Here is a 25,411-nt window from a genome sequence, read left to right as displayed (position 1 = left end):
ATTACACCCGTATCTAGAAAAAAATAAGTAACATCAAGTTGATTATTAGTGAGAAAAACACGATTAATTTGGCTGGCCATAGAAATTTAGGTTTACAAATGTGTTCCATGTGGTTCCTATTCATCTATTTGAAGAACATCAATAAAATATTTGTAAAAAAAAAAAATAGGGTGAAAGTATGTCCGGCCATCACCTTCTCTGTATATATTAACTTTTATGAATTGCAAATTGTCTAAATGATAGAAAAAGAACAAATCACAATAATTTCTCCAATGAGGAAATCGATAGTTCGGAAACACCAGTTGTCCAGAAACCTTTTGAGCAGACCCAAGCTACTCGCAGCATAATTTTACTACAGTACTTTGAGAGCGGAACCATTAAAGATAAAGTATTTGGATAATAAAACATTGTTTTATCAATGTTTTATGCTCGGGGCAACACACTGGCGCAGTGGTTAGCACTGCTGCCTCACGGTGCCAAGGATCCAGGTTCGATCCCGGCCCCATGTCACTGTCCATGTGGAATTTGCACATTTTTCCTGTGTCTGTGTGGGTCTCACCCTCACAACCCAAAAGGATGTGCAGGCTAGGTGGATTGGCCACGCTAAATTGTCCCTTAATTGGAAAAAAATAACTGGATATGCTTATTTACTTTTAGAAAAAAAAAATCTATATTTTCTGCTTCAGGTAAAGTTTTATATCTATGATGTCTTCCGCTTCACAATTATGTTTGGATATTCTAACTTTAGTCAATAAACAAATAATTTCTGAAATACAGATATTACTTGGTCACAACCACTGGAGAGGTTACAGTACATGTTGAAACAGAATATCTGCACGTACTCACCTTCTTTGACTTTGTCTCAAAAGTTGAAGGAAGCATATTAGGGAAAAGTTTAAGAACAACAGGAAGAAGAAACTCCATGAATGGAACTATTATGAAAACCAGGAAGGGCACCAGGCGAAAGAGGTCAGCACATGTCCTCAGAAACTGTTAAGAGGGAAAAAAAAATTTTAATTCAAAAGCATTTCCTTTAATTTCACTTATTTATAAAACAAAAGTTTCAACTATTATAGGTAAACAAACCTCTGAAAGTGATAAGCATATTAAATGGTATTTTGGCTGATTAAAAATTGAATCCATAGTATCCATACAGTGCAAGAAGGGGACCATTTGGGCCATCGAGTCTGCACCAACCCTCTGAAAGAACACCCTATCTAGGCCCACTCCCCAGCCCTATCCCCGTAACACCAAGCATTGATCATGGCCAATCCATCTAATCTGCACATTTTTGTATTGTGGAAAGAAACCATAGAGCCCGGAGGAAACTCACCTAGACATGAACAGAATCAAACTCGGGTCCCTGGCACTGTGAGGCAGCAGTGCTAACCACTGTGCCGCCATGCTTACCTAGTCAACTCACTGTATCAGTAAGGAATAGGACATGACCGTGTATTGGTTATCATAGAATCACAGAATCCCTACAGTGCAGAAGGAGGCCATTCAGCCCATTAAGTCTGCACTATCCCTCTGAAAGAGTACTCCACCCAAGGCCACTTCCCCGCCCTATTCCTAACCCTTTAACCTAACCTACACATCCCTGGACACTAAGGGACAATTTAGCATGGCCAATCCACCTAACCTGCACATTTTTGGACTGTGGAAGGAAACCAGAGCACCTGCAGGAAACCCAGGCAGACACAGGGAAGTGCTAACTCCACACAGTCACCCAAAGCTGGATTTGAATCCGGGTCCCTGGCACTGTGAGGCAGCAGTGCTAACTACTGTGCCACCTTGCCGTTATGTTACTAGACTCGCAATTCAGAGATCTCCACGAATAAAACATGAATTGATCATTGGGCAGAGTGAGACAGCCCATTAGGCATGAGACAGCTCTTTGGCACAATTATTTAAATTACTCCTATTCCCTTGCCCTTTCACTGGAGGCTGAAAATGGATTGCAATAGTTCAAGAAAGTGGTTCACCACCATAATCTCAAGGAGGGTAATAAAAATGTTGGCCTAGCCCATGTCCTGTGAATTATCCAATTCTCTTTTGAAAGTCATTCCCTTAACTACTGCCACAATCAAAAAGTAAAAACAAAATTTCAATTCAAGGAATCCATTCATGGTTTACAAAGTTAGGGATTATGTTGGATTAAAAGAATGCTTATAATTTTCTGAAGCATTCCTGGGGATTAGAAACGAGGAAAGGGTGACCAAAAGAGTTGCTAAAGAGAAAAAAGACGACTTTGGCTCCTGTCCACAGGTAAGGCAGAGAGAGGGGCAGCTGAGGAGGGTAAAAGGAGCAATATACGAGTATGGGGAGAAAGCTAGTAGGATGTTAGCTCATCAGCTGAAGAAGCAGGAGGTGGCAAGAGAAATTGGGAAAGTAAAGGATATGAGGGGGAAGGTGGTGGTGGACCCAGGGGTGGTAAATGATGTGTTTCGCGAATTCTATAGTCGACTTTATAAATTGGAACCCCCAGCTGGGGAGGAGGGTATGAAGCAATCTTTTTTTTTTTTTGCGGGGGGGGGGGGGGGGGCCCTAGAGTTCCCAAAGGTAGGTGAGGAACTGGTGGAAGGCCAGGGGCCCAATTGCGCTCGAGGAGGTGATAGACAGATTGGGGGTGATGCAATCAGGTAAGGCCCCGGGACCTGATGGATACCCAGTGGAGTTGTATAAAAAGTTTTCTGGGTTACTGGGGCTGCTCCTGGCTAAGGCCTTTAATGAGTCTAAGGAACTGGGAGCCCACCCAATGCTAACACAAGCATCAATCTCTCTCTGGAAATGGGATAAGGACCCAGAGAGCTGTGGATCATACAGGCCGATCTCCCTTTTGAACATAGACGCTAAATTAATGGCAAAGATCTTGGCCACATGTATAAAGGACTGTTTCCCGGAGGTAATCGGGGAGGACCAGACTGGATTTGTGAAGGGCAGACACCTGGCGTCCAACATTAAACTCTCTTAAATGTTATAATGCCAGCGGAGGGGCGCGAGGTTGAGGTGGTAGTAGCTATAGATACATAAAAGGCCTTTGACTGGGTGGAGTGGAAGTACCTATGGGATATTCTACAACAAAAGAGAAAATGCTGGAAAATCTCAGCAGGTCTGGCAGCATCTGTAGTGAGAGAAAAGAGCTAACATTTTGAGTCCGATGACTCTTTGTCAAAGCTAAGAGACAGAGAAAGTGGGAAATATTTATATTGTTGCAATCCTGTCGGGGAGAAGAGCAGTACTTCTTCAGGGTAGTCATTCCTGGAAGAGAGGTGGCAGTGAGTCCGATGACTCTTTGTCAAAGCCAGTAAACAGAGAAAGTCCATTTGCTATATCATGTTCCGGTGGCGAATGCAAGAGCCAACCGAGTCCGGTCAGAATATTTTAGTCTTTGTAGGGGAACAAGACAGGGATGCCCGCTCTCCCCACTACTGTTTGCCTGGCCATCGAGCCCTTGGCAATGGCCCTTAGGGCATCGAATGTCTGGCGGGGGATAGTGAGATGGGAGGGAGAGGGGGGGTGGAACATAGGGTCTTGTTCTACTCGGACGATTTACTTTTTTATATTACAGACCCGGGGAGGTGAAGGAGAAGTGGGAGGAAGAGTTGGAAGACGGACTATGGGAAAAGACCTTGAGGAGAGTCAATTCATCCTCGGTGTGTGGCAGGCTCAGTCTGATCCAGTTCAAGGTGGTCCAGAGGGCTCATATGACTGTGGCCCGGATGAGTCGGTTTTTTGAGGAAGTGTAGGAGAGGTGCGGACGCCGTGGGGGAAGCCCAGAGAATCATGTACATATGTTTTGGGCGTGTCCGAAGTGGAGGGGATTCTGGCAGGGATTTGCAGACGTCATGTCAGATGTCCTGGAAGGGAGGGTGACTCAAGAGTCCAGAATTGGCAATATTTGGGGTATCGGAAGATCCGGGGGCCGATGTTCTGGCCTTCTCCTCCCTGGTGGCCTGGAGACAGATTTTGCTGGGATGAAGGGACTCGGAGCCTCCAAAGTCAGGAGTGTGAGTCAGCGACATGGCAGGGTTGCTCAGGCTGGAAAAGATTAAGTTCGCCTTGTGGTTCAATTCAGGGGTTCGTCCGGAGGTGGCAGCCGTTCATCGACTTCTTCAAGGAAAATTGAATGTCAGCAGCAAGGGGAGGGGGGAATAGGAGGCATGGTAGTGTAAGACAAGGACAGGGAACTTTGTGTACAGGTAATTAGGAAATATGGCAGGGGTAGGAGGAGATGATATATATATATTTTTTAATGTTTTGTATGTGCCAGCCCGCTCGGTTGTTTGAATTCACCCAAGGAAGGAGCTGTACTCCGAAAGCTAGTGATTCGAAACAAACCTGTTGGACTTTAACCTGGTGTTGTAAGATTTCTTACTGTGCTCACCCCAATCCAACGCCGGCATCTCCACATCATGGCTACGTACTAAAATGTAGGAACAACGGGCAGCACGTTAGCACAGTGGTTAGCACAGTTACTTCACAGCTCCAGGGTCCCAGGTTCAATTCCAAACTTGGGTCACTGTCTATGCGCAGTCTGCATGCTCTCCCAGTGTCTGCGTGGGTTTCCTCTGGGTGCTCCGGTTTCCTCCCATAGTCCAAAGATGTGCAGGTTAGGTGGATTGCCATGCTAAATTGCCTTTAGTGTCCAAAAAGGTTAGGTGGGGTTACTCGGTAACGGAGACAGATTGGAAGTATGGGCTTAAGTGGGGTGCTCTTTCCAAGGGTCGGTGCAGACTCGATGGGCTGAATGGCCTCCTTCTGCACCGTAAATTCTATGATTCTATCAGAGCAGGCCATTTGGCCCTTAAAGCGACTGCACCATTCAATAAGATAAAGGCTTATCTGGTTGTGATCGCAGCTCCACTTTCTGTCGGTTCCCCTCCCCAAAGCAATTATATATATTTTTTAAACAAGGTGACCAAAGCTACACACAATACTCCAGAAAAGTGTGGGGTAATGCACTTTGGTAGGAAGAATAGAGGCATAGTCTATTTTCTAAATGGGAAAAGGTGGGCAGCACAGTGGCGCTGTGGTTAGCACGACAGTCTATGGCACCGAGGACCCGGGTTCGATCCCAGCCCTGGGTCACTACCATGTGAAGTTTGCATATTCTCATGTCTGCGTGGGTTTCACCCACACAACCCAAAGATGTGCAGGTTAGGTGGATTGGCCACGCTAAATTGGAAAAAAATAATTGGGTATTCCAACTTTTTTAATTTTTTTAAACTAAATGGGAAAAGGCTTCGGAAATCAGAAGCACAAAGGGACTCAGGAGTCCTGGTTCAGGATTCTATGAATGTTAACATGCAGGTTCAGTTGGAGTTAGGAAGGCAAATACAATGTTAGGGTCCAGAGGAGGTTCACAAGAATGATCCTGGGAATGAAGAACTTGGCATATGAAGAGCAGTTGAGGACTCTGGGTCTGTACTTGTGTACTTGATAGGAGTTTTGAAACTAACAGAATACAGAGATGCATAGATAGCGTGAACGTGGACAGGATGTAGTTGGAGAAACTAGAACCTGAGGGCACAGTCCAAAGATGTGCAGGTTAGGTGGATTGGCCATGCTAAATTGCCCCTCAGTGTTAAATTGTAGGAATACGGTGGGGGATTGGGCCTAAGTATCATAGAATCATACAATTTACAGTGCAGAAGGAGGCCATTTAGCCCTTTGGGTCTGCACCGGCCCTTGGAAAGAGCACCCGACTTAAGCCCACACCCCCACCCTATCGCTGTAACCCAGTAATCCCACTGGACCTTTTTGGACATTACGGGCAATTTAGAATGGCTAATCCACCAAACCTGCACCTCTTCGGACTGTGGGAGGAAACCGGAGCACCAGGAGGCAACACACACAGAGACACGGGGAGAACGTGCAGACTCCGCACAGTAACCCAAGCCAGGAATTGAACCCAGGCTCCTGGCGCTGTGAAGCAACTGTGCTAACCACTGTGCTACAGTGGTAGGGTGGTCTTTCGTAGGGTTGATGCAGACTCAATGGGCCGAATGGCTTCCTTCTGCACTGTAGGGATTCTATGAATTTCTTTAGCCAAAGGGTGGCGAATCTGTGGAATTTATTGCCGCAAAAGGCTGTGGAGTCCAAGTCACTGAGTATCTTTAAGAAAAGATAGATAGGCTCTTGATTAATAAGGGGATCCTGGGTTATGGAAGAAAGGCTCTTGATTAAAAAGGGGATCATGGGTTATGGGAGAAGGCAGTACAATGGGGATGAGAAACATATCAGCCATAATTGAACAGCGGAGCAGACTCAATGGGCCGAATGGCCAAATTTTACTCCTATGGCTTATGGTAAGTGGTCTTACCAAGGCCTTGTACAGCTGCAGTAAAACGTCCCTATTTTTATATTCCATACCTTTTGCAATAAAGGGCAACATTCCATTGCCTTCTTAATTACTTGCTCTATCGGCACACCAACATCGTGATTTGTGTACCAACAAGCTCTGTAATCTTTCTGTTTAAATAGTATACTGTTTTTTTATTTTTCGAGCACATTTACTCACGCAATAATCCATCTGCCATTGTTTTCCCCCACTCACTTAACCTGTCAATATTACTCTGCAGATTCTCCAACTCCTAATGACAACTTTGTGCAAAGAGTCATCGGACTCGAAACATCTTTTGGCTTGCCAGTATTGGCAGCAGGCAGCCTCCAGGGAGATTATCCAGGTTAGAGATTCGGGTGACAGGCTGGTGTCCGCAACGGACAAAGCTTTTAAAAAACCTAAGAGTACCCAATTGTTTTTTTCCCAATTAAGGAGCAATTTAGCGTGGCCAATTCACCTACCCTGCACATCTTTGCGTTGTGAGGAATTCACCTACCCTGCACATCTTTGCGTTGTGAGGGTGAAACCCATGCAGACACGAGGGGAATGTGCAAACTCCACACAAGCAGTGACCCGGAGCAAACCTCAGCGCCAAGAGGCACCAATGCTAACCACACTGCGCCACCGTGTGCCCCATTGGACAAAGTTAATGGGGTGTTTCAAGAATTCTATAAGGAACGTTATAGGCTGGAGCCGCCGGGGGAGAGGTCAGGTATGTAGGAGCTCCTGGAGGGTTTAGACTTTCCAAAGGTGGAGGAGGAAGAACGAGAAGGGTTGGAGGAGCTGCTGGGCACAGAGGAGGTCTTGACAGCAACAGGACGGATGCAGTCGGGTAAAGCCCCGGGGCCGGAGTGGTTCCCGGTGGAATTCTACAAGAAGCTTGCGGGGCAGCTGGTGACATTATTAGCGTGGATGTTCGAGGGCTCGGTGACATGGGGTTCCCTGTCTGAGGCGCTGATGCAAGCATCAACTTCACGCTGCTGGCAAGGGGCGGGGTTCCCGGCCAACATAACGTAAAAATTCGGAGTTAGATTTTTTAAAAAATGTTTATTGATACATTAATTCAAACCACATACTTTATTATATATGCAAATTATGAATTTCAGAGACATTTGGTAATTTGCTTAATATTCAATTCAGAAATTGCAAATTTCCATCTGGCAGCTCCCAACAGATTTTATTTTAGATAAAATTTGGAAATAACAGGACTAAACTACTTTAATAGCAAATGTGTATTCTCTTTTATAAAAGGACAATGAACTATAAAAGGATATGAACAATAAAAGGAGTTTACAAAGCAGTTAATAGAGCTCCCTATGGACTTCCGGTGGCGGCAATGAGTAAGTCGCACACTTGGTGGCTCCCGCTCTGGCCGGGCTTTTGGACCTTTTCCTCCCCACTTTTTCGTGGATTTGAGTTTTGGCTTTGAAGGTGCGGACATTTAGGCACTGGATCCACAGTGGTGCATGAACAGGAGAGGGACCGTAAAGGAAGAATTAGCAAGATAAGCAAGGGCTGGGTAGAAGTGGCCGCTGAAGACAACATGGCCGATGTTCGGACCCCTGCTGCGACAGACCAGCCATCGATGGAGGAGCTGATGCAGGAGGGCTTTGCAAGACAGAAACTAGACTGTCTCAACCCGAAAAAGGAGTCGATCGATCGGCTGGAATGCAGGCTGGATGCCCAGGATCGGACGATTCAGAAGTTGGAGAAAGCGCTGGCGGACCAGGAGAAGCACCAACGGTGGTCGAGCTGGAGGTGGGGATGCTGAAGGATCAGCAAAAGAGGCTGCTAGAAAAGGTGGAAGATCTGGAGAACAGAGCGCGCCAGCAGAACTTAAGAACTGTCGGTCTCCCTGAAGGGGCTGATGCTGGCACTATTGTGGCGAGTATGTTCCAGAAGCTTCTGGGGGTGGGGACTATTCCCCGACCGTTGGGAGGTGGACAGGGCATACAGGGTGATGGCGAGGAAGCCACGGTCAGGGGGACCCCCCCAAGGGCGATGGTGATTCGGTTCCACAGATTTTTGGATAAGGAGTGTGTTCTCCAGTGGGCCAAGCGTACCAGGAGCTGCAAGTGGGACAATAGCATATTGCGTGTATATCAGGACCTGGGTGTGGAGGTGGCCAGAAGGAGGGCAGGCTTCAGGCAAGTGAAGGAGATCCTGTTTAAGAAGGAGGTGAAATTCGGGCTCTTCTACCCGGCGCGTCTTTGGGTCACACATGAGGACCAACACCATTATTTTGAGTCGCCTGAAGATGCGATGGACTTTGCCAAGAAGAAGGGTCTGGCGCAGAACTGAGAACTTTTCGGACTTAAGTGGCAGTATCTTTCTTTTTCCTTGAGCGATGTATATATGGTTTGATTGTTATCTTTCTTCTGCTTTTTAAGTTTGGGCGAAGATGGGGGAGTAAAAGTTATTTGTTTTTTTGGAGGGGGTTTCGGTGTTTTGATGGGGGTGGTTGGTGGGAGCTTTTTATTCTGTATTACTTTAATTTGCAATATTGGGGGGGGGGTATTTTGTGGGGGTCTTTGTCTGATTTGGGTTGTCTCCTATGGTAATTAGGAGATTGTTCGGTCTTGGTTTGATGAGGGAAGTGGTTTCGATTGGGGGGCGGGGGAAGTCTACGGAAGCACAGTCGGGGGGGGGGGGGTGTATAGGTTCAATATAGGGCTGGGGTTAGGTTACAGGGTGGTGTTGCTAGAAGGGGGGGGAGAAAAGGGGAAGTTACTCTGCTGACAAGGGAGGGACCTAGTTTCGGGGACAGAGAGGCGGTCAGGGGTGGGGGGCTGCCTGGACGCGGGCGCATGGGCTGGGGGCGGGCCCCCCAATCAGGCTGATCACCTGGAATGTTAGAAGGTTGAATGGGCCGGTCAAGAGAGCCAGTGTGTTCGCGCACCTGAGGGCTCTGAAGGCGGACATAGTGATGTTGCAGGAGACACACCTGAAAGTAGCGGATCAAGTTTGGCTGAGGAAGGGCTGGGTCCGTCAGGTCTTCCATTCGGGGCTGGGCACCAAGACGAGAGGGTGGCGATTTTAATTAATAAGCGGGTGCAATTCCAGGTGGGTAGTATAGCCTCGGACGGTGGGGGCCGTTATGTCATGGTGAGCGGTAAGCTGGAGGGGAGGAAGGGAGTATTGGTCAACGTGTGTGCGCCGAACTGGGACGATGTTGAATTCATAAAGAGGGTACTGGAGAAGATACCGGATTTGGACTCGCATAAGCGGTCATTGACCCCGGCCTGGACCGGTTGTGTTCGAAAATGGGGAGGGTGCCAGCAATGGCAAAGTAGCTGATAGGATTCATGGAGCAGATGGGAGGGGTAGACCCTTGGAGGTTTAGGCAGCCGACGGTGAGTGAGTTCTCTTTCTACTCGCATGTACATAAAGTATACTCCCGGATTGACTTTTTAATTTTGAGTAGGGATCTGTTGGCGGGGGTGGTGGACACTGGGTACTCGGCCATCACTATTTCGGATCATGCTCCACATTGGGCGGAACTGCAGGTTAGTGGCGATTGGATGTGGGCTTGCTGGCGGACGAGGCGGTGTGCGAGAGAGTAAGGAAGTGCATGCAGGACTACCTGCAGGTCAACGACAAGGGGGAAGTCTCAGCAGTGGTGGTCTGGGAGGCGCTGAAGCCAGTGGTGAGAGGGGAGCTGATCTCAATCCGAGCTCATAGGGACTGGACAGATAGGGCAGAGACGGACCGACTGATCAAGGAGATTTTACAGATAGATAGGAGGTATGCGGTGACCCCGGGGGTGGAACTGTTCAGGGAACGTCAGAGGCGGCAGCCCGAGTTCGGGGTGCTGTCCACAGGTAAGGCAGTGGAGCAGCTTAGAAAAGCGAGGGGGACGTTCTATGAATATGGGGAGGCCAGCAGAATGCTGGCACAGCAGTTTAGGAAGACGGAGGTGGCCAGGGGAATAGATAAGGTGGTTGATGGGGATGGGAACCTGGTAGGGGATTTGGCTGGGTTAAACAGGGCATTCAGGGACTTTTACAGCGGACTCTATCGCTCGGAACCCCCCACTGGGCCCGAGGAGATGAGACGCTTTTTGGATGGGCTGACTTTCCCAAGGGTGGGCAGGGAGCTGGTGGATAGGTTGGGGGCTCCGATTAGGGCCGAAGAAATACCTGGGGGCTTGAAGGCAATGTAGTCGGGTAAAGCCCTGGGTCCGGACAGGTTCCCAGTGGAATTTTACAAGATATTTTCGGGGAAGTGGGTCGGGGAAATTTTCGGCCGTTGCTGGTCAAGGTTTTTAACGAGGCGAGGGATAGAGGGGTGCTGCCCCCGACGATGTCACAGGCACCATTTTGTTAATATTGAAGCGGGACAAGAACCCGGAGCTGTGTGGGTGCTATAGGCCGATCTCATTGCTTAATGTGGACACGAAGCTGCTGGCCAAAGTGTTGGCCTCCAGGATTGAAGATTGTGTGCCGGAGGTGATTATGGAGGATCAAACCGGATTTGTCAAGGGTAGGCTTATTGGTGGCCAATATAAGAAGGCTGCTTAACGTGATTATGATGCCCCCGGAGAGAAGGGAAGTTGAGGTAGTTATGGCCTTGGATGCGGAGAAGGCGTACGACCGGGAGGAGTGAGACTATCTATGGGAGGTGCTGGGACGGTTTGGGTAGGAGCTTTATCGACTGGGTTAGGTTGTTGCACCAGACCCCGGAGGCCAGTGTAAGGACAAACAGGACGACCTCGGACTATTTTAGGCTGCACCGGAGGACAAGACAGGGATGACCCCTCTCCCCACTGCTGTTTGCATTAGCCAGAGAGGCGCTGGCAATTGCTCCGAGAGCTTCAAGGGTTGGAAAGGGCTGGTTGGGGGGGGGGGGGGGGGGGGGGGGGGGGAGGAGAGAGAAAGCATAGGGTATCGCTCTACGTGGTTGACCTACTCCTATATGTAGCAGATCCAGGGATGAGGGAGATCATGGCGATTCTGGGGAATTTGGCCGGTTTTCGGGATACAAACTGAATATGACAATGAGCGAGATGTTTGTAGTCCAGGCAAGAGGTCAGGAGGGTCGGCTGGGGGAGTTACCGTTCAGGTTAGTGAGGGACAATTTTAGATATCTGGGGATACAAGTGGCGCGCAACTGGGGCCGGTTACACAAATTGAACTTGTCCCGTTGGTCGAACAGATGAGGGGCGAGTTTCGGAGATGGGATGCGCTACCGCTGTCACTGGCTGAGAGGGTGCAGACGGTTAAGATGGCGGTCCTACCGCGATTTTTATTTGTGTTCCAATGCCTCCCGATTTTCATCCCGCGGTCCTTTTTTAAGAGGATCAACAAAATTATTTTGGGCTTTGTCTGGGCAGGCAAGTCCCCACAGGTGAAGAAGGTGATGCTCGAGAGGAATCAGGGGGAGGGGGGGCTTGCCCTGCCAAATTTTAGTCATTACTACTGGGCGGCCAATATTACGATGATAAGGAAGTGGGTGGTGGAGACCGGGTCGGGCTTGGGAGTGGATGGAGGCAGCTTCATGTAGGGGCACCAGCATGGGGGCACTGATAACGGCACCTCTGCCGTTCTTGCCAGCGAGATATTCCACCAGTCCCGTGGTGGTGGCGGCCCGGAGGATCTGGGGTCAGTGGAGGAGGTACGTTGGAGCACTGGGTGCATCGGTTTGGTCCCCAATATGTGACACCCACCGGTTTACTCCGGGGAGCTTAGCTGGGGGGTTTCGGGGTGGGAATTGAGAAAATGGGGGACCGGTTTCTGGAAGGGAGCTTCCCTCGCTTGAGGGCGCTGGAGGAGAAGTTTGGGTTGGCAGCAGGGAACGACTTCAGATATTTACAGGTGCGGGACTTTCTGCGCAGGCAGGTCCTTCCCACTCCTGCCATAAAGAGGGATCCAGGATAGGGTAGTGTCTAGGGGATGAGTGGGGGAGGGGAGTGTCTCGGACATCTACAAAGAATTAATGGGGGCAGAGCAGACACAGATAGAAGAGCTGAAGCGTTAAGTGGGAGGAGGAACTGGGGGGCAGGATGGTGGACGGCCTATGGGCGGACGCGTTGAGCAGGGTCAATGCGACTGCTACATGCGCAAAGCTTAGCTTGATCCAATTTAAGGTGGTGCACTGGGCGCCCATGACAGTGGCCCAGATGAGCAGATTCTTTGGGATGGAAGACGTGTGTAAAATGTGCGGGTGGACCAGCGAACCATGTCCACATATTCTGGGCATGTCCAAAACTTAGGGGAGACTGGCAGGGGTTTGCGGATGTCATGTCCAGAGTATTGACGACAAGGGTGGAAATGAGTTCAGGGGGTGGCGATTTTTGGGTGTTGGAAGATCCGGGAGTCCAGGGAGGAGAAAGAGGCAGATGTTCTGGCCTTTGCCTCCTTGGTAGCCTGGCGACGGATATTACTAGCTTGCAGGGACTCTGAGCCTCCGAAGTCGGAGGTCTGGTTAACCGACATGGCGAGCTTTCTCGGCCTGGAAAAGATTAAGTTCGCCTTGAGAGGGTCAGTGTCAGGGTTCGCCCGCCAGAGGTGGCAACCATTCATCGACTTCTTTGCGGAGAATTAGAAATAGAGCTCCCTATGCACACTGTATACATTGAAACAAAAAAAATGTTTCATTCAAAAGCTAAGACCTGCTTTTTGGCAAAAACATTTTAAAAACACATTTCCCTGTACACTGGTACCTTTCCCATGACATTCTAGACTGCTTGTAATTATGCTTTCAAATTAAAATGCTGAGCATAAAATAATAAAAACAAAGGTCATTCTTACTAGAATGTCAGTCACTTTCTGACCACTGCATTTGGTGAGCAATGACGCAACACATTACTGTTCTCCTCCTCATCAGCAGCTTTCATTGCACTCACCAGCAGGCCACAAGCAAAACAACTGGATATGCACAGAAACTCATGGCACAGAACATACTGGTGTTGTATAGAATTTTATTTTCTACCCATTCACCTGAACAGAGAAACCTTAACATAATTACTAAACTGCTAGAAAGTGTGTTGTATTATAAATGTGCTTAGACAAAACAAAATACTAATGTATATTAATGAATTTTTATACGTAACTTTCATGCCTCCAATTTATTTTAGAGCTACATTAGGCACATAATTGTTTAACAATCAAACACAAACCATTATGATTTTGGCTTTATAAATTTATCATTTTTAAATTGATCTGGATGATCGACTACCATTTAAATAGCAACTGTTGAGTATTGAAACTAAGGTTTTTTTTGGATAAATACTTTAATACTTTGATATATCTGTATCAGTAGCACAGGAGAGTTTTCTATCAACTGACCAATCCACTCTTGAAGGATAAAATTAAAAAAAAAAAACCTTTTACAAGCTGTATTCACCTCCTCTGTCATGAGCTAATGGTCTGTCGTCACAGTCACACATGTGGCTGAACGAGGTAGTCCAACTATTTTTTAAAAATGAATTGAGAGTATCCAATTATTTTTTTCCAATTAAGGGCCAATCTACCTGACCAGCACATCTTTGGGTTGTGGGGGTGAGACCCATGCAGACACGGGAAGAACGTGCAAACTCCACTCAGACAGTCACTCGGGACCGGGATCGCACCACGGTCCTCAGCGCCGTGAGACAGCAGTGCTAACCACTGCGCCACCCTGAGGTAGTCCAAATAAACTATTTCAAATGACTACACCAATGCCCCAAACTACACCCCTGGGCCAATTTCCATTAAGAGCAGATAGAAGTTGTGACAGCTATACAAAGAACAAAGAAGAACAAAGAAAAGTACAGCACGGGAACAGGCCCTTCGGCCCTCCAAGCCTGCGCCAACCATGCTGCCCGTCTCAACTAAAATCTTCTACACTTCCTGGGTCCGTATCCCTCTATTCCCATCCCATCCCAGGTTCAATTCCCCGCTGGGTCATGTGGAGTCTGCACGTTCGCCCCGTGTCTGCATGGGTTTCCTCTGGGTTCTCCGGTTTCCTCCCACAATCCAAAGACGTGCAGGTTAGGTGGATTGGCCATGCTAAATTGCCCTTGGTGTCCAAAAGGTTAGGAGGGTTATTGGGTTAGAGGGATAGGGTGGAAGTGAGGGCTTAAGTGGGTCGTTGCAGACTCGATGGGCCGAATGGCCTCCTTCTGCACTGTACGTTCTAATCTAATCTATTCATGTATTTGTCAAGATGCCCCTTAAATGTCACTATCGTCCCTGCTGCCACCACCTCCTCCGGCAGCGAGTTCCAGGCACCCACTATCCTCTGTGTAAAAAAACCTGCCTCGTACATCTCCTCTAAATCTTGTCCGTCGCACCTTAAACATATGCCCTCTAGTAATTGACCCCTCTACCTTGGGAAAAAGCCTCTGACTATCCACTCTGTCTGTACCCCTCAGAATTTTGTAACCCCTCAACCTCAGGTCGTTCGGGTGAGAACAAACCGAGTTTATTCAAAGCCAGAGATGGACTTGGATTACTGAGAGCAATACTGGAGAGTGCAGGGCAGATTTACCAGAATGCTACCTGGACTCCAAGGTTAAATTACAAATAGAGGGGCAGCACGGTGGCTGAGGTCCCAGGTTCGATCCCGGCTCTGGGTCACTGTCAGTGTGGAGTTTGCACATTCTCCCCATGTTTGCGTGGGTTTCGCCCTCCCCCCACAACCCAAAGATGTGCAGGCTAGGTGAATTGGCCACTCTAAATTGTCCCTTAATTGGAAAAAATTAATTGGGTACTCTAAATTTATGTTTAAAAAAAATTACAAATACAGATAACACAAGCCATGGTTGTAACTCCTTGATTTTAGACAGTTGAAGGATGATTTGATCACAGTTTTCAAGTTATTCAGGGAATAGATAGGGTAGATAGACAGTAGATAGAGGGGAAACTATTTGTTTTGTTTGGGGAGTCCAGGAAGGTGGATATAGTCCAAAACATTAATTCTACTCCTGAAAGGTGAGCTTCTTCGAAAACTTCCAGAAACGAAGGGCCAGCAGAAATTTAAAAAATGTTTTCGAAACAGCGACAGATGCGATATCAACTACGATTGTAAAACTGAGATTGATGGGTGTTCACCAAAAGTACGAAAAGACATGGGTCACAGATGGATAAATAGATTCAGTGTTAATCACTAATTATTTCAAATGAATGCCAGAATAGGCTTGAGGGGCTGAAGGGCATACTCCTATTCCTATTCCAAAGTTTCTTTGAAATTGTGGCAGCTGCTGAGTTTTTATTTTACTCTTTTATGGATTGTGGACATCGTTGACAAGGCAAGCATTTGTCACTCACTCCTAATTGCCCTGAAGACTGTGGTGACCCTCCTTGAACCACTGGAGTCCATCAGGTACTCTCAGTGCTGATAGGAGGATTTTTACCGAGCCACAGCACAGTTACGGTGATATAGTCAGGAGTGCCTCCATCACAAGGTGCGTGCCCATATGCAGCAAAACCTGAGCAACATTCAGGATACGGCTGATAAGTGACAAGTAACATTCATGCCACACAAGTGCAAAGAAATAAACCATCTCCAACAAGAGAGAATTTCACCATTGCCCCACGATATTCAATGGCAGTACCTTGTGGGTCCCCCTCTATCAACATCCCAGGAGTTATCATTTATTACAAATTGAACGGGAACAGCCACAAAATACTGGCTACAAGATCAGGCCAGAGGATTGGATTGGATTTTATTGTCACATGTACCGAGGTACAGTGAAAAGTATTTTTCTGCGAGCAGCTCAACAGATCACTAAGTACATGAAATGAAAAGGAAATAAAAGATATATAATACGGCAACAGATGGTACACAATGTAACTACATAAGCACCGGCATCAGGTGAAGCATACAGGGGTGTAGTGTTAATGAGGTCACAAATCAGGTGTACGATGAAACACTGTCCACTTGTTTGGATGAGTGCAGCTCCACTAGCACTCAAGAAGCTTGAGACCATCCAGGCCAAAGGAGCCCGCTTGACTGGCATCCCATCCACCACCTTCAACATGCACTCCCTCCACCACTGATTAACAGTGACAACAGCTGTACAATCTTTAAAATGTCTTCCATATGTCTTCCATGATCCGAAGAGTCATTATACTGGACTCAAAATGTTAACTATGTTTCTCTCTCCACATATGCTGCCAGACCTGCTGAGTTTTTCCAGCATTGTGTTTTTACTCCGTACTAGCACGGTGGGTATACATGCACAGCATGGACTGCAGCGGTTCAAGGCAGCAGCTCAGTACCCACCTTCTCATGGGCATAGGGTGGTCAAAATCCTGGAACTCCCCAACAACTCTGTGGGTGCACCAACACACCACATGGACTGCAGTGGTTCAAGAAGGTAGCTCACCACTGCCTTCTCGAGGGAAATTAGGGATAGGCAATAAATACTGGCTGTACAACTGTGATGTTTTAACCTTAGCAAAACATACAGAGAATCAACATTCTAAGTACCTCGATAAATACTTATGGGGGGGCGGAAATGAGGGCTACATGGAAAGAGTAAGAATTGGGAGTAATTGGATAGGTCTTACAAAGAGTAGGCATAGACATGGCAGGCTGATGGTTTCCCTCTGTGCTGTACGATTCTATACAAGTCCCAAGTCAGGAATGGAATTGCACTGGGACCTATTCCTATAGTACAATCAACATTGTGTTAAAGCTGATCGATCATTCTAGTGCAGCTACCAAGAACACCAAATGAAAGAAGTCTTCAAAAACAAAAATCCCTCTGAGGACGTTGGTGTGAGGGTGGGGGAGGAGGGAAAGTGGAGGAAGGAAGCAGAAAGGGAGAGATGGAAAGAAAGCTGTGACCAATGCCTCACTGATAGTATATGTCATGGTTTGAGCAAGCTGCCCTGTGGTTTGTGAATCTGCTAATTAAATATTAACCCATCATAGACTGCACCAATAGAAATTATAAAATTATGCAAGGACAAGTCAATGATTCAGGCAAACAGGGTGACACCAGACTGGAGTTCAGACGAGTTACAGCTCAGTTTAAAAAAAAAAAGAAACCAAAACGTTAAGAAACTTGTAATAGCTGTTGTTAGTATTGGCCAATGAAAGGCAACGCAGCATTTTACATACGCCTTCTAAAGTAGCAGCTGGTATTCATCCAAAAAGGTCACAGTGAGATGCTACTGAAAATGAAATTAATAAAACCACGAAACCTTTGCAGACTTGAACTATAAATAGAAGAAATCTGATGAGAATTTACAGCAAATGTATTTACATTTAACAGAATTTACATTTGAGAGGGAGGACTGGGAAAAGTTATTAAAGGGCCAGCATTTTGCAGTTTTTCCTCCCTCCAATGTAGGATAGAGTTATTTTACTTGCATGAGGTTAGTGAACAAATGAGGAAATAATCAATCTATGTTACACTAATTCCACTGGAGCTTACCAAGACGTTTCAAATTGATGATTAACTTGAATTGCATGCCAGAATGTGGAACTTCAGTTTAGAATGTTCACTGAGAATTAGAAGATTGTACACAAATGACCGATTGCACACATACCTGTCTGTGCTCTCTTCTTGATAGATCATATCCGTTCAGGATTCGCCAAAGCATCCTTCCTGCTATCTTTGTGTCGATCCACAACAACCTGAAGCCATGATAATAGTGTTTTACTTCATCTACAATCTTCTGACCCAAAGACCTGCGAACTTCAGGTTCTATAGGACTATACACAGGACCTCCTTCCTCCAGTCGCTTATTCTTGTCCTTTAGAGACTTTAGAGATTTTTCTACTTTGGAGTCATCATATCGGTGATGCGTAGAATGCCACCATCTTACTGAAACATATCTGGTTCCAATAAAACTCATGTTGGTAGAAGGGCATGGCAGAGGAGCACCCACCACACCACAGCACAAACGTTTTGGCCCTTTTGTCCAGTTATTACAAGGATCTCTTACGTGCAAAGGACTGCTGCTTGTAGATATCGTGCTGCAATTTCTGACCAAAACATTTCTGCAAATTGGACAGAAAGGACAAATTGTTGAGAACAATTTAACGAAAATTTAAATGTAAACTATTTTCTAGGGTAGTGAATATATGGAACTGGAACAGACTGTCTAAGAGGCCAATAATGTGGAAAGACTGAGGACAAATTGGACATATATTTGAAATGGGAGATGGAGGGATCCTTGTTTTCAGCAGCAGCGAAACTGATTTATTTAATTTACAACACTTAATATCTCAACCCAAAGAACAATTCCATTACCAAATCACTAACTAACACCATCAAATTACAGAGAATTGGCCCGCGTCCAGTTAATATTTCAGTTAACAGAGCAGCCGCATGAGTAGCTGTGCTAAGAGTGTTGGGGAAATCAACAAAGGCTAACTTGGAAAACATAAGAATTAGGAACAGGAGTAGGCCATCTGGCCCCTCGAGCCTGCTCCGCCATTTAATGAGATCATGGCTGATCTTTGTGGACTCAGCTCCACTCTCCGGCCCGTACACCATATCCCCGAATCCCTTTATTCTTTAGAAAGGCATCTATCTTTTTCTTAAAAACGTTTAAAGAAGGAGCCTCAACTGCTTCACTGGGCAAGGAATTCCAGAGATTCACAACCCTTTGGGTGAAGAAGTTCCTCCTACACTCCGTCCTAAATCTACCTCCCCTTATTTTGAGGCTATGTCCCCTTGTTCTGCTTTCCCTGACCAGTGGAAACAACCTGCCCGCATCTATCCTATCTATTCCCTTCATAATTTTATATGTCTCAATAAGATCCCCCCGCATCCTTCTAAACTCCAATGAGTACAGTCCCAGTCTACTCAACCTCTCGTCATAATCTAATCCCCTCAACTCTGGGATCAACCTAGTGAATCTCCTCTGCACTCCCTCCAGTGCCAATATGTCCTTTCTCAGGTAAGGAGACCAAAACTGAACACAATACTCCAGATGCGGCCTCACCAACACCCTATACAATTGCAGCATAACCTCACTAGTCTTGAACTCCATCCCTCTAGCAATGAAGGACAAAACTCGATTAGCCTTTTTAATCACCTGTTACACCTGCACACCAACTTTTTGCAACTCGTGCACCAGCACACCCAGGTCCCTCTGCATAGCAGCGTGTTTTAACATCTTACCGTTTAAATAATAATCCATTCTGCTGTTATTCCTCCAAAATGGATAGCCTCACACTTGGCAACATTGAATTCCATCTGCCAGACCCTAGCCCATTCACCTAACCTATCTAAATCCTTCTGCAGACTTCCGGTATCCTCCGTACTTTTTGCTTTACCGCTCATCTGAGTGTCGTCTGCAAACTTTGACACATTGCACTTGGTCCCCAACTCCAAATCGTCTACGTAAATTGTGAACAACTGCGGGCCCAATACTGATCCTCGAGGGACCCCACTAGTTACAGGTTGCCAACCAGAGAAACACCCATTTATCCCCACTCTCTGCTTTCTGTTAGTTAACCAATCCTCTACCCATGCTACCACTTTACCCTCAATGCCATGCATCTTTAGTTTATGCAGCAACCTTTTGTGTGGCACCTTGTCAAAAGCTTTCTGGAAATCCAGATATACCACATCCATTGGCTCCCCGTTATCTACTGCACTGGTAACGGCCTCAAAAAATTCTACCAAATTAGTCAGACACGACCTACCCTTTGTGAACCCATGCTGCGTCTGCCCAATGGGACAATTTCCCTCCAGGTGCCCCGCTATTTCCTCCTTAATGATAGATTACAGCATTTTCCCTACAACCGAAGTTAAGCTTACCGACCTATAATTACCCGTTTTCTGCCGACCTCCTTTTTTAAACAGTGGTGTCACGTTTGCTACTTTCCAATCCTCTGGGACCACCCCAGAGTCTAGGGAATTTTGATAAATTATCACTAGTGCGTTTACAATTTCCCTAGCCATCTCTTTTAACACTCTGGGATGCATCCCATCAGGGCCAGGAGACTCGTCTACCTTTAGCCCCATTAGCTTGCCCAATACTGCCTCCTTAGTGATTACAATCATCTCAAGGTCCTCACCTATCATATCTTTATTTCCATCAGTCACTGGCATGTTATTTGTGTCCTCCACTATGAAGACTGACCCAAAAAACCTGTTCAGCTCCTCAGCCATTTCCCCGTCTCCTATTATTAAATCTCCCTTCTCATCTTCCAAAGGACCAATATTTAGCTTAGCCACTCTTTTTTGTCTTATACATTTGTAGAAGCTTTTACTATCTGCTTTTATGTTCTGAGCCAGTTTACTTTCATAGTCTACCTTACTCTTCTTTAAAGCTTTTTTAGTAGCTTTCTGTTGTCCCCTAAAGACTTCCCAGTCCTCTAGTCTCCCACTAATTTTTGCCACTTTGTATGTTTTTTCCTTCAATTTGATACTCTCCCTCACCTCCTTGGATATCCACGGTCGATTTTTCCCCCTTCTACCGTCTTTCTTTTTTGTCGGTATGAACCTTTTCTGAACACGGTGAAAGATCGCTCGGAAGGTTCTCCACTGTTCCTCAACTGCTTCACTATGAAGTCTTTGCTCCCAGTCTACCTTAGCTAGTTCTTCTCTCATCCCATTGTAATTGCCTTTGTTTAAGCACAAAACATTAGTGTTTGATTTTACCTTGTCATCCTCCAACTGTATTTTAAATTCCACCATATTGTGGTCGCTCCTTCCAAGAGGATCCCAAACTATGAGATCATTAATCAATCCTGCCTCATTGCACAGGACCAGATCTAGGACCGCTTGTTCCCTTGTAGGTTCCATTACATACTGTTCCAGGAAATTATCCCGGGCACATTCTATAAACTCCTCCTCAAGGCTGCCTTTACCAACCTGGTTAAACCAATCGATATGCAGATTAAAATCTCCCATGATAACCGCTGTACCATTTCTACATGCATCCGTTATTTCTTTGCTTATTGCCTGCCCTACCATCCTGTTACTATTTGGTGGCCTATAGACTACTCCTATCAGTGACCTTTTCGCTTTACACTCTCGCACCTTTAATGAGTGAACTCATTTGAGAAAAACACCATGATACCTTGACAATAAATAATTTTTTTACCTGTGGCTTGTCAACCTTAGTGCAATACACTTAAGACAGGCAATTTCACCAACACCACCTAGAACAGGGAAATAGCAAATGAATCATTACTAAGGCATAAATATTTTCCTTGGTTCAACACAGGTAGTTAATTTGTGTAGGGACAGCAGAAAAATATTTTTTCAAATAAACAGGAAATTAATTCACCAAATGATTACAACATTAGGCAATAAAGTTAGCTACCAAGTAAAAGAACAGTAGTAATTTTAGATTACAAAATATTTAGACGTCTTCCTTTCTTCCCAACACAATTCTGTATTTATGTTTATTTTTATCCTTTTTTTAAATAACAGCATCTACACCTGAAGAAAGTGATGTAAACATTCATGTGCACAAAATAGGGAGTGTTGAGGAAATAAATCTTGCCTGGATATGAAAGCAATTATAAATTAAAACACAAAACTCTCATGTTTAATTAAAGGTGGAATGAGTAGAGACAATTAGACGAACATCAGGTGGTGGCATCCTAATTTGCACCCCCCAACTTATTTATAAAATATGTATATGATAAAGAGCAGTGTCATCTACAGGTGAGATAAACTTCTAAAACTCTCAGCATAATTTTTCAATAAGAAGTCTTACAACACCAGGTTAAAGTCCAACAGGCTTGTTTCGAATCACTAGCTTTCGGAGCACAGCTCCTTCCTCAGGTGAATGAAGAGGTAGGTTCCAGAAACATATATGTATATAGACAAAGTCAAAAATGCAAGACGATACTTTGAATTCAAGTCTTTGCAGGTCCAAACGGAGCATCTTTGACTTTGTCTATAAATGTGTTTCTGTTCGGGTACACGGAGGGAAAAGTCAGAATGTCCAAATGACCTAACAGCACGTCTTTCGGGACTGGTGGGAAGAAACCGGAGTACCCAGACGAAACCCACGCAGACACAGGGAGAATGTGCAGACTCCACTCAGACAGTGATCAAGCCGGGAATCGAACCTGGGACCCTGGAACTGTGACGCAACAGCAACAGTGCTCCCCACTGTTGCAAGTGGTGATTTGGCCATTGGGGAGGGGGGAGTGGGAATAAGTTGCTGCTAATGTGAAAAAACATAAATTAAGAGTTAGTATCAAGATCAAGCAAATGGTGCAACTTCACTTGTTGTTAATGGCCACAGATTATAAACACCTTCAGGAACTTACTGTTTTCAATACAATGGTGAAAAACTTCCATTTTCAGTAAAATAATGTACATTATTCTGCGCTAAGGATTGTTTTTCTGTTTCACTATCCACACAAAATACTTGATCTTTTTAAAATTCTGTCTACTTCCAGTTGTGAATTAATATTCCAATTCCCACAAGTCTCAAAACATAAACTGAAAAAAGACCAGGTTACGGAGCACATGTTAGATTAACCTACTACTTGAGACTTGGGGTGAGTGGTACCATTTGGAGCTTGGCACCAAAATCTGTGGGCTACTTTCATATGCAGAGCAAGAACCACCAGTCTCTTCCCCATCTGAAATGACTGTGCCTTAACTTGTGGATCATTTACCATATGTTCCTCATCTTTGATGATACAGTGCACAGAAGGGCAAGAAAATGGGAAGAGGCTAAGTACAGTGGAGGTCCAAAGAGTCTTGGGGGTTCAGGTGCAAACATCTTTAAAATGCCACTAAGTGCAGAAAATAATCAAAAAGGCTAATGGAATGCTAAAGGGTTTAAGTATAAAGTCACAGAAGAGATGCTGTAGCTATACAAATCCCTGGTTCGACCTCACTTGGGAGTACAGTGAGCAGCTCTGGGCACCAAACTTTAGAAAGGATAAGTGCAACATAGGTTTTCAAAAATGACACCTGGACTACAGGGATTAAATTACAAGGAGAAATGACACAAGTTAGGTTGTTTTAACTGGAATTCAGGTTCTGGGATGATCTGATCAAAGTCTAAGATATTAACAGGGAAAGACAGGGTAGATAAAGGTAAACTATATTTCCACTGGTTGGAGATTCTAAAACTGGGGGCCACAGTCTAAAAATTAGGGTCAGACAGTTCAGGAGAGATGTTAGGAAATATTTCTTCACTGTCCAATAGACAGCAGTTGAAGCTGGAACAGTTGTTAATTTTAAATCTGAGATAGGTAGATTTCTGTTTAGCAACAATATCAAGGGATGCGGGCCAATTGGCTGGTATATAGTATTGGACCACAGATGAGCCATGATCTCATTAAATGGTGGGACAGACTCGAAGGGCTGAATGGCCTATCCTGTTCCTATGTAAAATCAGATGACCTACTGGCGGGTCTGATCCTGGACTCAATGAAAACTATTTACCCAGGTACAGGACACGTAGGATTACCAACAAGGGTTGCTTTTCATTGCCTGCTACAATTCTAAGCCCTAGAAGTCACCAAGGTGAATTTGGAGCATGAGCTTGTGGTCCCTATTTATTAATTTGAAGATCTCCAGTTACCAGTAAATTAACAATGTAAACCAGATCATTATATAATACTCTAGGTGTTGATTTTTAGTTTGACCTTTTTTTTTGTAATGATAGTGGCCACCTCCTGGTGGTATGGGGTGCAGTGGAGATAGAAAGAGATGGTGTTGCATTCATGCAATGCCATTCTATTGCCCCACTAAGGGATAAAGGAATATTAACAATTGATATTTGGTTTGATCCAAATCCTTCAACGGGTTAAGAAACTAGCAAATATTCCTGTGAAAACATTAACAGCAATGATTTGGATTGACATTAACTCAAGAGTTCTGCAACATTAGGCAGCACTGTAGCACAGTTGCTTCACAGCACCAGAGTTCCACGTTCAATTCCCGGCTTGGGTCAACATCTGTGCGGAGTCTGCACGTTCTCCCCTTTTCTGGGTGGGTTTTCTCCAGGTGCTCTGGTTTCCTCCCACAAGTCCTGAAAGACGTGCTGTTATGTAATTTGGACATTGTGAATTCTCCCTCAGTGTACCCAAACAGGCGCTGAAATGTGGTGACTAGGGGCTTTCCACAATAAAACTTTATTGCAGTGTTAATGTAAGCCTACTTGTGACAATCAAAGATTATTATTTTTTATGGTCCTCTCCTATTCAGTATCATTCTTTTATCGTAGCTTCAGAGATTTTTCCTTTTTGCCATAATACTTAAATCTATTCAGCAAGTACATTCTAATAACAACTCAAGTAGATAAAATATATTAACAGCTAACTTATCAGATGGATAAATTTAGTAATCTTACATAACTTAATGTTGGATTGTTGAACATCCAGATCAAGTTTAAACTAAAAATGAGGTTAAATCTGATGCTTCATTATCCATAGTGGAAATATCACTGTGATCTCATAAAAGCTTCCTTATGAGTCATTTCACCATACAAACAACACGTCTGCCGTTTTAAAAAAATGTCTCAATAGTCTTGATAGTCTTGAAAAATACATAAATTCTTTTAAAATATTATTCCGTATGGATATTTAAACAATCACAGAAAAGGTCCAGAAGCAGGTATGGTAGCTAAGTGGTTAGAGTACTGGACTAACAACCTTGAGATTGAGAATTTACATCCATGACTAGTGATGAAATTGAATTCAGTAAATGTGTGGAAACGTCAGACATTACACTATGGAAAAAAACACAACCACAAAAGCTACTGGATTGTTGTAGAACCCACTTGATTCATTAATGTCCTTCAAGCAAAGATACTAGTCACATTTGACTTCAGTCTCACACATGGTATTGTGGCCGACTACAACACCCACATGCTGAGGATGCTGCTTTTCTTGGGTCTGGGCAATGCTGTCAAGGTGATATTTATTGCTCATTACGAGCTGCCCTGAGGACATTATTAGTTAATTACATATGTGGGAATGGAATCACTTGGAATACCAAATCATATATGGGTAAGCAAGTTTCCTCCCATGAAGTGCACACAGTTAGACTTTTTAGTAATCAAAGTTCTTGGATTGTTTTTATAGTGCCAGTTCACAAAATATACGTTTTAATGTTTGCAAAGCAGCAATTTATGTCCACTTCCTTCAAACTAGAATGATGCAATTGCTGGTCACTGGATCTGCCACACAGGCTCG

General features: G+C 45.2%; 1 protein-coding gene across 8 annotated transcripts in view; it reads right to left on the bottom strand.

Annotated features, from left to right (window-relative positions):
• letm1 (leucine zipper-EF-hand containing transmembrane protein 1) overlaps positions 1–25,411 on the bottom strand; it is a 162,951-nt gene that overhangs the window by 130,805 nt on the left and 6,735 nt on the right. For 7 of the 8 annotated variants that reach the window (XM_072497502.1, XM_072497505.1, XM_072497506.1 and 4 more), the window contains exons 2-4: positions 21,343–21,400; positions 17,827–18,280; positions 847–990 (exon numbers count right to left, since the gene is read on the bottom strand). In XM_072497502.1, the coding sequence (XP_072353603.1) occupies positions 847–990; positions 17,827–18,280; positions 21,343–21,400 (656 nt within the window). The remainder of the gene's footprint in view (positions 1–846; positions 991–17,826; positions 18,281–21,342; positions 21,401–25,411) is intronic. The other variant, XM_072497510.1, reaches the window with a different exon arrangement.

This window comes from Scyliorhinus torazame, chromosome 3 (genome assembly GCF_047496885.1).
Source record: "Scyliorhinus torazame isolate Kashiwa2021f chromosome 3, sScyTor2.1, whole genome shotgun sequence".
Lineage (NCBI taxonomy): Eukaryota > Metazoa > Chordata > Chondrichthyes > Carcharhiniformes > Scyliorhinidae > Scyliorhinus > Scyliorhinus torazame.
This window is presented reverse-complemented; position numbering and strand designations above follow the sequence as displayed.